At 48.6% G+C, this 14,884-nt stretch overlaps 1 protein-coding gene and 1 long non-coding RNA gene across 2 annotated transcripts; both read left to right on the plus strand.

Annotated features, from left to right (window-relative positions):
- Positions 1-706: 706 nt before the first annotated feature.
- On the plus strand, positions 707-2,243 carry LOC122462943. Its single transcript, XR_006285845.1, has 3 exons — positions 707-900; positions 1,740-1,869; positions 2,178-2,243. It is a non-coding gene; the product is annotated as an uncharacterized LOC122462943 (long non-coding RNA).
- A 6,919-nt stretch (positions 2,244-9,162) lies between these two features.
- Positions 9,163-14,881, plus strand: LOC102938309 (potassium voltage-gated channel subfamily A member 6). Its single transcript, XM_037913560.2, has one exon. The coding sequence runs from the start codon at positions 10,133-10,135 to the stop codon at positions 11,684-11,686; it is 1,554 nt and encodes a 517-aa protein (XP_037769488.1). The 5' UTR covers positions 9,163-10,132; the 3' UTR covers positions 11,687-14,881.
- The last annotated feature ends 3 nt before the right edge of the window (positions 14,882-14,884 follow it).

Consider the following 14,884-nt stretch of genomic DNA (forward strand, 5'->3'; position numbering starts at 1 on the left):
CAGGCATTTCATTCTTGAGACTGTTCCTTTAATTTCCATTTAACTAGCTTCCTCATTTTTGTGTAGTTTTCATTTTTGAAGTTAAATGCTACTGTTGAGGGCATCTTTGGTATATTCCCTCCCCCAAGGAATGTTAAATTTAATTGCATTATGGTTGTTACTGAGTGGTTCAGCTATAGTCACCTCTTGGACCAGAGCCTGTGTGCCACTTAGGACTAAGTCAAGAATTGTCTCTCCCCTTGTGGGTTCCAGGACTAGCTGGTACAAGAATCAGTCATTAATAGTGTCTAGAAATTTTATCTCTGCATCCCATCCTGAGGTGATATGTACTACCCAGTCACTATGTATAGTTTTAGCACATTACCCTGGACTCCTGCCAACTCTCTCCAATGAGACAGCAAAACCTCATGGTCAACAGTATCCAAATACTGCAGGCTGAGAATGGATGTCTGCCCTCTATCCATTGACAGGAGATGATCATCCATCAGTGCCACTAAAGTGCTAACATTCCCTGTCCTAGCCTAAATCCAGATTGTTCTGGGTCTAGGACAGTTGCTTCAGTTAGATGAGCTTGTAGTCAGCTTTTGGCTAGCTTCTCTATGAGCTTGCTCAGGAATGACAGGTTTGACACTTGGCAATAATTGGTTAGGACTGAAGTATCTAGAGTGGGTTTGTTCAATGTAGGTCAGGACTATTGCATGTTTGGAGGAGGAAGGAAGATTCCTTCTCTGAATAAGGTGTTTGCTATTTTGGCCAGGAGTGACTCTTTCTTTTTTTTTCACAGCCATTAAGGGCGTTGGTTGGATTCACAAGTCTTGGATCAGGATTCCTCTAGGGTGTCCAGAACTTCTTGATGAGTGAATGTATTCAGCTCATGGAATGCAAGTGAGCTGTCAGTTGGTGAGTGCAGATGAAGCAGATCCATCCTGTTTGAGAAGGCTCCCTGAATGTGCATGGTCTTTTCAGCCAAGTAGGATAATAGTTCTTCACAGTGGTAGGCACTCGGCTCTGATGCAAGTTGTGGGCATTTAAGATTGATTAAGCATTTATCACTCTGGATAGTTCCTCGGTGGGATTTGGCAGCCTGAGTGGAGGCTGATAGGAAGGTTCTCTTGGCCAGTATAGTTGTCATGCTGTCTAGAGTGGCTCACAACTGTGAGTGCCAATTTCAGGTCAGACCATCAGAAAGCAGGGCAGATACCTCAACTTGGTGGTATATTCTATAATTAGATTTCACCAAGGCAATAACAAATGTGAACTCCTGGATCACTGTTAGTCTTACCATGGGGTCACAGGCAGTCCCCTTAGGCTCTCCAGCCTACCTTGCCATCCAGACAAACTGGACTTTGTATTAATGATCCCTTATGCCAAATATCGCATTACATTAGGCTACTCCCAACCCCAGAGGGTCAGTCACTTACCCCAGGTCAATGGATACTCTCAATCTCACACCAAAGAGAATGCTGGCAGCCAGTTTCTCTAGCAAACTAACTAAAAGTTTATTAGCTAAAGAAAAAAATGATTTATTGAGAGGTTAAAGCAGATAAAATACATTAACAGGCGAGATAAAGATCGTAAGTCCAAAATGATAGCAGAGGTGTGGTGATCTGCTAGTTTTCCATAAGTAATTTCAGGGTTACACAAAATAAACTTTGGGGATCTGTGTCCACTTGTTCAGTATTCCACCCTGTTAGAATTCAAAACCGTTCAGTGAGACGGGATCAACCTCTGTTTTCCAGGGAAGACAGCTATAAGAATGAATCCAATTTGGCAAGTGTCTATTACAGCATGGGTGTTTCCTCTCTCGACTAAACGCAGACTGGGTCTGTGGATTTCCCGTTGTCGAACACAATGACCCCATGCTTTGAGGTTAGTATGCTTCTTCATTTACAGATCCAAGGCTCCAGTCCCATTTGGTGGGCAATCCAATTACAGAGATATACACAATGCATTTAGTTACAGCAATCCAAACAATCTTTCATTAGTTTTCATGCAGTTTACACATCAAGTAAATTCTCATTAACATACACTTTTTGATCTAGGATTAATTAAGTACAGGGATATACATAATGTAAGGCAATAGCAACCAACAGATAAATTTAGTGTAAATGTAATTACTGAAGCATATGCCATATAAATGTAATACGATAACATCCTCCTTTGTTCTTTTCTAACAGGTGAATTGGCCTATACCTACTGGACTACTTAACATTTCTTTGCCATTCAAATACAAGAGAATTGGCCCATGGCTTTGATTTGAGCTGGTCTGTCAGCATCACACTGAGCTGGCCTGTCTGAGTTACAATCCAGTGAAGTGAGCTGTAGCTCACGAAAGCTTATGCTCAAATTTGTTAGTCTCTAAGGTGCCACAAGTACTCCTTTTTCTTTTTGCGAATAGTTTTTAAGGAATTCATTATATTTCATCCAGTCAGAATCAGCCTTTGTTTTCTGCCATCAGTGCTCATATAATTTAGGATGACCAGACATCCCATTTTTAAAGGGACAGTCCTGTATTTGACCTGCAGGTGTCCTGACTTTTTCATGAAAACGGGCAAATTGTCCCGTATTTTCTGTCTTCACACCCATCAGTACTGGCGGGTCCTGCTGCTGGCTGCCCACCAGCAGTGATTTGGGGGTGGGGGTGTCCAGTGGGTAAGAATGGGGGTGGATGTGCAAAGCTGGTGGTGGGACAAAGATGCAGAGCCCAGGGCCAGCTGCTCCCCCTGTGATCCATCAGCACAGCCCCCATTGTGTGCTAGTTCTTGATCAGCAGAGCCCCGCCCCCTGCCCCGTTTCTGGCTGGCACTTGCTGAGCATTGCGAGCTGCAGAGGCCAGTGTATACGGGCAGACACCAGGCAGCGGCCGGTTACATGTCACCTCTGCTGCCCACCCATCGGCCCTTTATGTGCTCCCCCTCTTGCTGTCCTCTCCCTGCTTTGTCCCTTTGCCCCCACCCCGAGCCCCGCTGCTCCTCCGTATCCCCTCCAGTGAGGCACGTCCCGCTCCCAGCACTGTGTGGAGAACCAGCCCCTGGTCGGAGTGCTCAGCTCACCAACAGCTGTCTGGCAGGCTTCTTCCTTTCCCCACTGCCTCTGGCTGGGCCCGCACCCCAGGAAAGTCCAAGGCCCTCTGGCCCGGGGCCCTGGTCAGGAGTAGCAAAGCCCTCCACAGTGCTGCATGAGGAAGCCTATCCACCTCTTAGTTAAGCTCTGGAGTGGTGGGGGAGGAAAGCGATTTTCAGCCTGTTTGCACCCCAAACCTGCAGGCTCCACAGCAGTTCTTCACTTATCCCCACCCACACTCTCCACCCCCCGGCCTGGGTCCTTTGCCAAGGAGACATGGGGCTGTTCTGTCCCCTAGGCACCCTCCCCTGCTGTGCCAGTGTTCTCACAGTGTTCGCTGAAGCCTCTTGTCAGGGTTCCTTCTCCACTCTGAACTCTAGGGTACAGATGTGGGGACTCACATGAAAGACCCCATAATTTTTACCAGCTTAGGTTAAAAACTTCCCCAAGGTACAAATCCTTCCTTGTCCTTGGATAGGTACTGTTGCCACCACCAAGTGAGTTAAACAAAAATTCAGGAAAAGGACCACTTGGAGTTCCTGTTTCCCTGAAATATCCCCCCAAGCCCTTCACCCCCTTTCCTGGGGAGGCTTGAGAATAATCTACCAACCAGATAGGTAAACAAGGTGAGCAGAAACCAGCCCCTTGTTTTTTTAGGACCCTAAAAACCAATCAGGTTCTTAACAACAGAATTTTATTATAAAATTCAAAAAGAAGCACCTCTGTAAAATCAGGATGGAAGGTAATTTTACAGGGTAATCAAATTCAAAACACAGAGTATTCCCCTCTAGGCAAAACTTTAAAGTTACAAAAAACAGGGATAAACCTCCCTTTTAGCACAGGGAAAATTCCCAAGCCAAAGCAAAAGATACTCTAACGCATTTCCTTGCTGTTATTTACTATTTCTGTAAGTTTAGATGATCATTCAGTAGAAGCTAGATTACTTGTTTGTCCCCCAAGAGAACACACACACAAAGCCAAAGCAAAACCCTTCCCCCCACAGATTTGAAAGTATCTTCTCCCCTTATTGGTCCTTTTGGTCAGGTGCCAACCAGGTTATCTGAGCTTCTTAACCCTTTACAGGTAAAGGAGGGATTTTATGCTACTCTTAGCTGTATGTTTATGACACCCCTGGAGTCAGATTCCCTGGGCCCTGGTGCACAATGCATCCTTAGGGCTTAACCCCTTCCTGCCCACGCTGTAAGAGACAGGAGGCAGCTAGGTTATGTCGGTGGCCAGCAGCAGCCTGGAAGTACTAGCTGCTTTTCAACACTGTGTGCAGGCAGGAATGGGCAAGCTGCCTGCATGGTGAAAGGGGACAAAGAGATGAGCTCTGCAAAGATAGGGGTCAGGTCACCCCTTCCCCGCTCCTTCTCCCCTGTGGCTGGAAGCAGCTCCTGTCCCTTCCTTCCCACACAGTGCTGAAAGGCTGCTGCTGGCCACATTCTGATGTGAACCCTGGCAGAAAACTGGAATCTGAGGGGTGGGAGCATGTGACCCTGTTTGCCCCCCGTGTGTTGCCTCAGGAAGACACAGTGCCAGGTACCAAAAGAGGTGAGTCTGTCCCAGGGGCCCAGCCAGGCATGCTGGGCAGAGAGGACCGGGCAGGGTGAGTCAGGTTGGTTGGTCGCCCCCCTGTGTGAGACAGGAGTACAGGTGTGTGCGTGACCTCTCCCTAGATCTGGGGGGCAGGTAGGGTGGGTGGGTGTGTGTGTGTGTCACCCCTCCCTGTGTGAACCCTAAAGCCTTAAAGATAAGAAGGTAAATTAAAAGAATCCAACTATGCACTATTTCTTTTTGAGAGGGGTCAGTCAACTTGATGTTAGTTTGAACATCTGTACTGCATAGTTCTGATTGATTGCTGTTGAACTTGCTTGAATACAAGTAATTTTACCAAGTGTCCCATAATCAGCATAGGGAAATTTTGGTCACCCTACTCAAATTTCCATCCCGTCTCTCTTCATCCAGCGTCAAAAACCTGAGAAGATCTGTGTGGGCAAGGGGAAGGAAGGGGTTGTTTGAGGGCCAGCATGTCCATGGCCCAGGCCACTGTAAGGCCTCAACTCCTTATCCTGTGAGTGGGGTGCTGTTGTCCTTTAGCAGGCTTTGGAGTTAATATCCATGAGCCTTCATGGTCAAATTGGGATAATTGATCTTGTTGCCTGAGGTCTCGCACTGCTTTAATGAGGTAATAGCCTGTCCAAAACAGTGGCTGGTTGTAATTCCTCTATCTTGATACTAGGCAGAAGATATGGTTCAGGGTATGACCAGCTGTGTGGGTTGGACCAGACATTTCAAGTTGGGCATCCAAAGTCACTAGTCACATTTGAAACTCTTGGCTTTGGGGGCCATTGTAGGGCACTGGGCTGGAGCCATAGTGTTTAGTTCACAGTGACAATGTTGAAACTCTGGTACATGAAAGCTTCACAATTTTCTGAGGACAACTTGGATTAGATGGAGCCATGGACTCTGTCAGCATCTCAAAGGGGAATTTGGACAGAGATTTTCAGTTTAGTGACCACTCAGGGCATTTCTGTATTAGGAAAATTTTGACCTGTAAATTTTCTGACACAGCTCCATCAGTGGTAGTAATGGTGGAAGCTGTAATGTGGACAAGGTGCAAGCATCTTTATATGGGGTCATCAAATACCTGTGGTCTATTTTACCTTATACCATCCACTGTTTCTAGCACCGGTGGAGCTGCACTGATTGAGAATTTTATATATGATTTACACACACACACCCCAATTCAGAGAGCTCCAGACAGAACCAGAATTGGAACCAAGGGCTAATTCTTCACTGTCTACATTGTGTATGGTTATTTAGGTGTGTGGAAAAGTCAGGTCAGAATGGTTGTATATTACACCCACTTTGCCCAGGAGTAAAAAGAAAATGGGAAATCTGGCCACTAGTTTTTAGTGCCACTTCAGGCTGGTGCTCTGGTGAGTGGAGGCTGTTTACTAGTGGTCCAGGCTGGATCCTGTAGCTGCTTTTCGGGGGTGGGGTGGGGAACTGGTGTTACGGCTGAAAGCATGAGCTAATTTTTGCTTCCCATCTCAATTTAGCACTCCCCACTTCCCAGCAGTCATAAATCCACAGATGGGAGGGGTCAAGTTGGCTGTAACTGAGTTCTGTGTGTAAATGGAAGAGACTGACCCTTTTCTAACCTGGCCATTTTCCCAGCTAGCAAACTTTTCGGTGGCTGTTACTGCTTTTAGGCCATCTGGATTAATTTTACATGTGAAATATTTTGGCTCCTTGTGGGTGAATTTCACCTTGGTGCAGAATAAAAGCTAAAGTCTATATGCACTTAAACCCTGCATTAAGACTTGAAGCAGGGCTTATATTTGGTGCACAGTGCATTAAAGATTTGGCAGACATGAGTGCTGGTAAGATTCTTCTTTTCATTACCTGGTGCCAGTCACCTGATGCAGGGCAGGATTACAAAAGATCATAGGGCAAGGAGCTGTATCCACTGACTACTGTTAGGCAAAGCACCCGCAACTTAGGGTGAAATTCACCCCATGTGTGCATGCATAGTTGCCAGCGGCCCTGGTTTGGCAGGGGGCACTTCTGAGAGCTTGTAGTCCTGCCTAAGGATCTATGTAGCCTTTTAAAAAACTAAACAGCTGTTTTCCTGGCTGCTCAGTAGCTCCCTCTTCTGTCCCCTGCCAACTTCTTCTCTCAGCTCTAGGCAGCCAGCTGCCACCTCCAGCCCTTGCTAAGATGAGCCCAGCTCCAGAAGCAGTTGCAGGGGTGTGGGGGACTTGCTATATTGGGAGACAGCTATCTGCAGTTCAGAGAAGAAGCCACTAGGGGCCAGAGGAGAGGGCTGCTCAGCAGCCGGAAGAGGTACCTTAATATGGGCACAGAGGCCAATCCTAGGACAGAAAGGGAAAGCAGGAGGAAAGAAAACAACCCAGGAAGGATGAGAAGAGGAAAGTGGAGTTGTAGAACTATATTTCAGTCTCTGTCTTCATTATTTAGACTAGGGCCAGTTCTCCTTTTACCTAATATCCCTTTATGCAACTCTCATAGTGAAAAAGCCTCCTCAAAATACTCCCATGGAAGAGTGCTCCCTCAATGGCACAGAGTCCCACTTCTAGCCTCCAGTGAAGGGGAGCAGTCAGGTGTGAGCTGGGGGTTGGAACTGGGAGGGAGGGAGAAGTGCTAGAGTAGTATGCTGGCTATTCTCCCTTTGCCCAAGACCACAGAAGGCCAGGGAAGGTAGAGCTTAAGTTAGAGCAAGCTGAATGCTGCTCTAATTGAGGCCAGGGCCAAGCTTGCCTCAAAACAGGGGGTGTTCAAACCCAGTTTCACTCCCTTTCTCCAACCATTCTTGTGTCAAGCATAGGAGTGGACTGATTAAGAATCAGGGTCCCTTTTGAGGCTACCGAATTGTCTCAAGGGTGAGTGAGATACCTGTCCACTAGAACTGTACTGCGCTCCATTAGTCCATTCCACACAGACTGTTGAACCCCTGTCCTGTACTAGTGACTTTTGATCCCTACTGACCTGAGTCTGAGTCAACCCACCAGCCTTAGAGGTGAACGGCTGTGTATCCAGTTGCAAACTGCAGGAGCCTGCCTATCCTTCCCAAAAGAATTAAAAAAAAAAAAATCCTGACTGGGTAATGACATGAATGAATAAATCATAATAATGATGATTCAAGTAACCATATGAATGAATAATTCATCGTAAGATTTGAAAAATGAATCATAGTAAATTGCTTTTTACCATCACAAGATAAATGATTTTTTTTAAAAGGATCTATTTTTTGGGGGTCATGTGATGCATAAATTGCCTAATTTTGCATGATGTAAACAGTAACGGCAGCCCCTTGTGCATAGAAAACAAGAGGAGGGAAAAAACTACGGAAAGTTAAAATAATTTAATAGCTGATTCTCATCTCCTTTCTGAAGACAGAAACAGGAAGAAGAAAAGGAGTACTTGGGGCACCTTAGAGACTAACCAATTTATTTGAGCATAAGCTTTCGTGAGCTACAGCTTGCTTCTTGGTTAGTCTCTAAGGTGCCCCAAGTACTCATTTTCTTTTTGCGAATACAGACTAACACGGCTGTTACTCTAGAACCAGGAAGAGCAGCAAACAACTGGTCAGAAATGTTCCAGGCGTTAACAAAAAAGAATTTTGCCAGGTAACTAGACTGGAAAGGGAGAGAGGTCAGGGAATGCTTTGCTTCTACACTGTATGCTGTTTAGGGATGGTGTGGGCTGAGGAGATGGCTGGAAGCCAACAAAGGCATCAGATGCTACAACGATAAAAGCCTAGATAATAATACATAGCACTGGTAAAGTACTCTTCATCAAATGACCAAATGGTTCTTTGCAAGGAGGGGAAGGAGCATTAGCCCCTTTTACAGACGGAGAAACTGAGCCACAGTGAGATTAAGTGATAGCAGGAGCTGGTAAGAGATGTTAAGACCAGAAAAGGACTGTTAGTGTTAAATCATCTAGTGTGCTCTCCTGTAGTACACAGGACACAACATTTCACTCGGTTACCCCGACTGAGCTCAGGTCTCCTGACTCCCCGTAGATTACCCAAGTAATTTCCATTCACAAAGCCGGTTTCCTAAAGGGTAACACATTTTGTTCTTTTTACTATATGTGATCAGATCATACATATAAAGTGAGGCTCTGGAGGCTGTTTAAAACCAGCCTGTGACTTCCTCAAGGTCAGATAGTCATGAGCAAAAAAAGGGAGCACGCTCCAGGTCTCCTGGAGCCGCGTTTCCCAGCCCTGAACACTGGATCATGCTGCCTTGTTTTCTGTCGTTCGCCAGGGCTTAGGTTAACAAAACTGTTTTCATTTCGAGTAGGGGGAGCTGCTAGCTCCAGAGCAAGTCCCTGAGTTGGAAGCATCTGGCTGCAAAGCAATTCGCGTGGGGGAAGGTCATGCATCCATCCGTTGGGATGGGAGGGCTGTAGCGAACTACACCTTCCTGCTGGGAGCTCGTAGGGCCGCTGGTGGGGAGGGTAGTGCGGACACAGATTTCCCCCCCCTCTCCCCTCGGGAGTTTACTGTTGCTGCATCCTCCGGCTGGGTGGGAGGGGGGTATGGGGAGTAAGGCGGAGGCAGGCACCAGTCTCCGCTCCACGCCTAGCTGTGTGTGTAGGGAGTAGAGAGGACGGAGCTCGAGGAGCTGCGGCAGCAGCGAGAGGCCAGGGCGAGGGGCAGGCGCCCAGACACCCAGCCGGTGCCCGGCGAGGAGAAGCGGGGCGCAGCCCGCGCTGCAGCGAGAGAGCGAGAGCCAGGCACCGCCAGAGGCTGAGCCGGTGCGCGGAAGGAGCAACAGGCGGAGGGGAGGCGGGGCCGGGCAGGAAGGACAGACTGAGCGGCCCCGGTCCCCCGAGAGGCGCGAGGGACAGACAGACCTAGATCCCCCGCCCCGGAGAAGAGAGAAACTGGCAAGCGGGAGCGACAGACACACCCCGGCTCCTGAAGGAGAGGGAAGGACAGCCAGCGAGCCGGCCTCCGGGAGGTGAAACAGGGACAGCCGGACAGACCGCTAGCTCCAGCCCCCAGCGTGGGGAAGGGCGGACAGACAGACGCAGACCCCAGCAGCAGCGGGTAGAGGGACAGACGGACCCAGACCCCAGTCGGGGGGGAAGGGAGGACAGACGGACCCAGACCCCAGTCGGGGGGGGAAGGGAGGACAGACAGACCCAGACCCCAGTCGGGGGCGAAGGGAGGACAGACGGACCCAGACCCCAGTCGGGAGAGCGGAGGACAGACGGACCCAGACCCCAGTCGGGGGGGAAGGGAGGACAGACGGACCCAGACCCCAGTCGGGAGAGCGGAGGACAGACGGACCCAGACCCCAGTCGGGGGGGAAGGGAGGACAGACGGACCCAGACCCCAGTCGGGAGAGCGGAGGACTGACAGACCCAGACCCCAGCGGGGGGAGGGGAGGACAGACAGACCCAGACCCCAGGCAGCAGCAGCGGGTGGAGGGAGCGCGCAGCTTGCTCTGGGCAGAGCCGCAGACCCAGGGCTGCCCCGCCACCTCCCCGCCGGGCCCGGCTCCCCTGGCCGGGCAGTGCAGCTGGCATGAGGGCGGAGGAGCCCCTGTCTCTCGCAGGGGCCGGGGGCGGCTGCGGAGAGGCGGAGGCGGCCGGGGAGGAGCGGAGCGGCAGCGGCAGTTGCTGCAGCAGCGAGCGCCTGGTGATCAACATCTCCGGGCTGCGCTTCGAGACCCAGCTGCGGACCCTGTCGCTCTTCCCGGACACGCTGCTGGGCGACCCGAGCCGCCGGGTGCGCTTCTTCGACCCGCTGCGCAACGAGTACTTCTTCGATCGGAACCGGCCCAGCTTCGACGCCATCCTCTATTACTACCAGTCCGGGGGCCGGCTCCGCAGGCCGGTCCATGTGCCCCTGGACGTCTTCATGGAGGAGATCCGCTTCTACCAGCTGGGCGAGGAGGCCATCGAGACTTTCCGGGAGGACGAGGGCTTCATCCAGGAGGAGGAGAAGCCCCTGCCTCAGCAGCACTTCCAGCGCCAGGTGTGGCTCCTTTTCGAGTACCCGGAGAGCTCTGGGCCGGCCCGGGGCATCGCCATCGTCTCGGTGCTGGTGATCCTCATCTCCATAGTCATCTTCTGCCTGGAGACCCTGCCCGAGTTCCGCCAGGAGAGCAAGGGCGCACCGCCGGGCTTTGCGGAGGGCGCGCACCGGGAGGACGGGCAGTTCTTGCTTCCTGAGCAGCCAAATGGCACCCCGTCCCCGATGCACCCCTCTCCCAGGGCAAGCCCCTTCTTCACTGACCCCTTCTTCCTCATCGAGACCCTCTGCATCATCTGGTTCTCCTTCGAGCTGCTGGTGCGCTTCTTCGCCTGCCCCAGCAAGCCCGAGTTCTCCAGGAACATCATGAACATCATCGACATCGTGGCCATCATCCCCTACTTCATCACCCTGGGCACCGAGCTGGCTCAGGAGCAGCAGCAAAAACAGCAGCCTAGGAACAACATTAACAACAACGGGGGCCAGCAGCAAGCCATGTCCCTGGCCATCCTCAGGGTCATCCGCCTGGTCAGGGTCTTCAGGATCTTCAAGCTCTCCAGACACTCCAAGGGGCTGCAGATCCTGGGGAAAACCCTCCAGGCGAGCATGAGGGAGCTTGGTCTCCTCATCTTTTTCCTTTTCATCGGTGTGATCCTCTTCTCTAGCGCCGTGTATTTTGCTGAGACTGATGACCCAGAATCGTTGTTCACCAGTATCCCAGATGCTTTCTGGTGGGCAGTAGTGACCATGACCACTGTGGGCTATGGGGACATGTACCCTATGACAATCGGGGGCAAGATCGTGGGCTCCTTGTGTGCCATCGCTGGCGTGCTGACCATAGCCCTGCCCGTACCTGTCATCGTGTCCAACTTCAACTACTTCTACCACCGAGAAACTGAGCAGGAGGAGCAGTGCCAGTACACCCATGTCACCTGTGGCCAGCAGCAATCTCCTTTCTCAGCGCCTAAAAAGAGGGACAGTAATCAGTCCCTCAGTAAATTAGAATTTCTGGAGGCAGAAGATTTAGAATCTATGAAATATCCCAACTTCATTCCAACCAGCAACCCGGGCTACAGAGGGAAGAAAATGCTGACAGAAGTGTGATCAGCTTCTCTAACAGGGTGTGGAATAAGACTGGACTTTTACAGTTCTTCTACCCTCGCCCCATTCTCCTGGATCCCAAATGCATAGCCACAAGCTGCTGCACATTCTCTCTCCCAGTAGTAGCTGCATATGTTCAAGACAAAACACCAAACTGCGAATTGTGATGCCGAAAACAAATTGCTTGTGATTTGGACACTCCTGTCCTTGATTGCTATGTCTCATTAGCTTGTGCAATTGGACATTCTTTTGCCTTACTCTATAGACCAAGGGAGCCCACCTGTTGTCCCCTTCCCCTTCCATTTTATTTTTGGCATGGAGTGGAGCTTTATTCCAGTTGTAACTCTGAAGACTAATTATTCTAGTACATCGACAAAAGAAAAGCCCAGGCCACGTTTGTTGCTAAAAGATCAGGCAGGGAATAGATCAAATGGGCTACTAAGAGCTGTCTCAAGCTGTGGCGGTGAATTCCTGTGCTGGTGCAGTGACCTTGGTTGGGGGATCAGTCATGCCTGCCTTGCGGTTGCCTTGGGAGAATGGAAATGTTGGATCCAGCATTGCATTGTGTTCTGCAGATGTAGGGAAAGTCAACGAGTGCCCTACCTCTGACACTTTCCCCTGGGTTTGCACTGCAGTACACATGTAAGGGCCTGTTTGTTATAAGATTTTCAGATCTAAAAGCACTTTAATTTTTAACTAATTGCGACGATAGAAGTTGTGACCAATATTCGCCATCTGTGGCATGGCAGAAACAGTTGTTTTTTTAAATTTATAGTAATTATTTTCTTATTCTTTGTGTTTTGAACAAATTTCACCTTTGTTTCCATCGGTGCCCTAGTGTTAATTAGCATTTATCATAGCAACACCATCTTTGTGCCTGTAAGTGACTTCCTATGCAAGGCACGTTTGGGCTAATTCCTTTGTCTTCCGACACGTACCACATAAGTGTTTTAATGAAATGTACTTTATGCTACAAGTATCCAGTTCTGTACTTAGAACCATGGGAGCCGTTGACTTCACTGGGGTGTGTCGTTCTGAATTTAAGGGCTTGTATAGATTAGGGAGATTTGCAATGGTGTAGTTACACTGCTGCAGACCCCTGGTGTAGACCACTGCGTCAGTGCAAAATGGGGCTTACATTGGTATGACCAACCCACCGGGGTCAGTCACCCCAGTATAGCTATGTCATTGCCACCAGTGCAAATTTCCCTAATCTATCTAGATAAACTCTAAAGGCATAACTGGGATCTTTTGAATGAGGACCAAGACCTAAAGGCCTAATCTTGGAAAGATGCTGCTGTCTTAACAAGAAATACCCAAAATGTAAGTTTAGATGGAAGGTGCACCAAGATCATTCACATACTCCAGGTTCTTATGAGAGCACCATTTGTCAGCAGTGCAAAAGGCACACGCCGGTCTGAAGCATTATGCTTATCAGTGAGCACATTTTACATCTCAAGGTGCATCTACTGCATCTCAGATCATCTCACTATTTAAAATAACTCTGCCTTTTTTCTGATTTTTAAAAAAAATTGCTCAACACCTTTCCGTGTTGGAGAGCAAGTGGGGAGGAAAGGGAAATTGATGGTTAAGCCTCGACAGACTTTATCATGGTCTTTCCTCATTTAAGCCCTGATCCTGCACTGAGAACTGCATGGGCAAACCTCAACACTTTTGTGCTCACCCTGAGTCCCACTGACTTCAAAGGGGCTCTGTATTGGGTGCAGTGATCTCTCTGCACAGTTCTTAGTGGAGGATCAAAGCATTAGGCCTTGATCCTTCTCCTACTGAAGTCAGTAGCAAAAACTACCGTGGATTTCCATGGTGCAAGATCAGGTCCTTAGGCCTGATTGTGAGATGTGATGAGTACTATCAAATCCCATTGAAACTGATGGTAGCTGATAGTTCAGCACAAAGCTATTTTGTTTGGTTGTATTTCAGGAAGACTGTTTTACATAATGAATTATTATGATTTTTTTTTCTATGGCGGAGACTGTTTGTGCTTAGACTCTTTGTGATACCAGCAGGTGTGCAGTAGCTCTGCTGAATGGCCTTTTTGAGAGACACCGCTTGAGGTATCCAGGGCACTGCTGTCTCTCAGCACAATGCCTGTGCTATTTTGGGGGTTGTTTTTATGTACGTGTATTCTAGCTGCTAAAAGTTTCCCTAAACTGAGATATAAAAAACTCAGATTAAACAAAAGTTCAGGAGGAGAGACAAGACATACTGTTATCTGCTTCAGAAGCTTAAATTCCTTAGCCCATTTCTTCCCTGGGTCCTGACACCGGCATCATTGATTGGCAGAAACCCTTGTCTTCTAAGACATTTAGATTCAGACCAAATTGCTGGCAGGGACAATCTCCATAACCTAACTCCAGCACGAAGGTGTGGTCCAGGTGTCCTAGAATTGTTTGTTTAAGGGATGCTCTCTACTTAAATGTGGGGCTTTTGTGGTGTGTGTAGGTTTTATGGTCAATAGAAATATCTCTACAAAACAAAGAAACATGCTAGTGAAAGCAGTCTGCTGCAAACAACTCCCTGCAGTGTTTGCCACCCAGACTTTTCAACACTGAGAAGAACTTGCAGATGAAACTGTCTATGAAAAATATGTGAAATTGACTTTATGGATTTCCTTTGCCATAACTGAGAGGCAAAAAGGAAACAAGGATCCAAATATGCAAACTTTAGGCACCCAAAATCAATATTTTAAGCACTTTAGTGAACGTGGGCTGATTTTTCAGGGTTGTTGAGCATTTGCAATTATTGTGGGTGCTCAGCACTTCTCAGCAGAGGGCCACTTTTATTTAGGAATTATGGGTGGGAGTTAAGAAAATCCCCGAGTGATTTAGCTGCACACATCCCACTGGCTTTCAATAGAACTTGTGCTCTCACATCACTTAGAGTGGGATTTTTGAAAACACCTAAGTTCCTGACTTTAGGCATTCATTTGGGATATAAGAGGCTGTTTTGCTATCTATCTAGCTATTTTCCTTCTTAAGTCAGAGCACATCTTTGTGAAGCATTTGTGGAAACTAGGAATCTCTAGGGACTTGTTTCCATAACAACCTCACAGACTGTTTCTCTGTAGCCAAAGTCACAAGGTACAAGCAAAAACACTGGCTAAATATTCCAAGTTCCCAGACACAAACATCCCATTATTACAGCTGTTTGGAAAAGGCTATAGTGTGGGGGGTGGGGGTA

Source organism: Chelonia mydas, chromosome 1, assembly GCF_015237465.2.
Source record: "Chelonia mydas isolate rCheMyd1 chromosome 1, rCheMyd1.pri.v2, whole genome shotgun sequence".
In the NCBI taxonomy this organism is placed as follows: Eukaryota; Metazoa; Chordata; order Testudines; family Cheloniidae; genus Chelonia; species Chelonia mydas.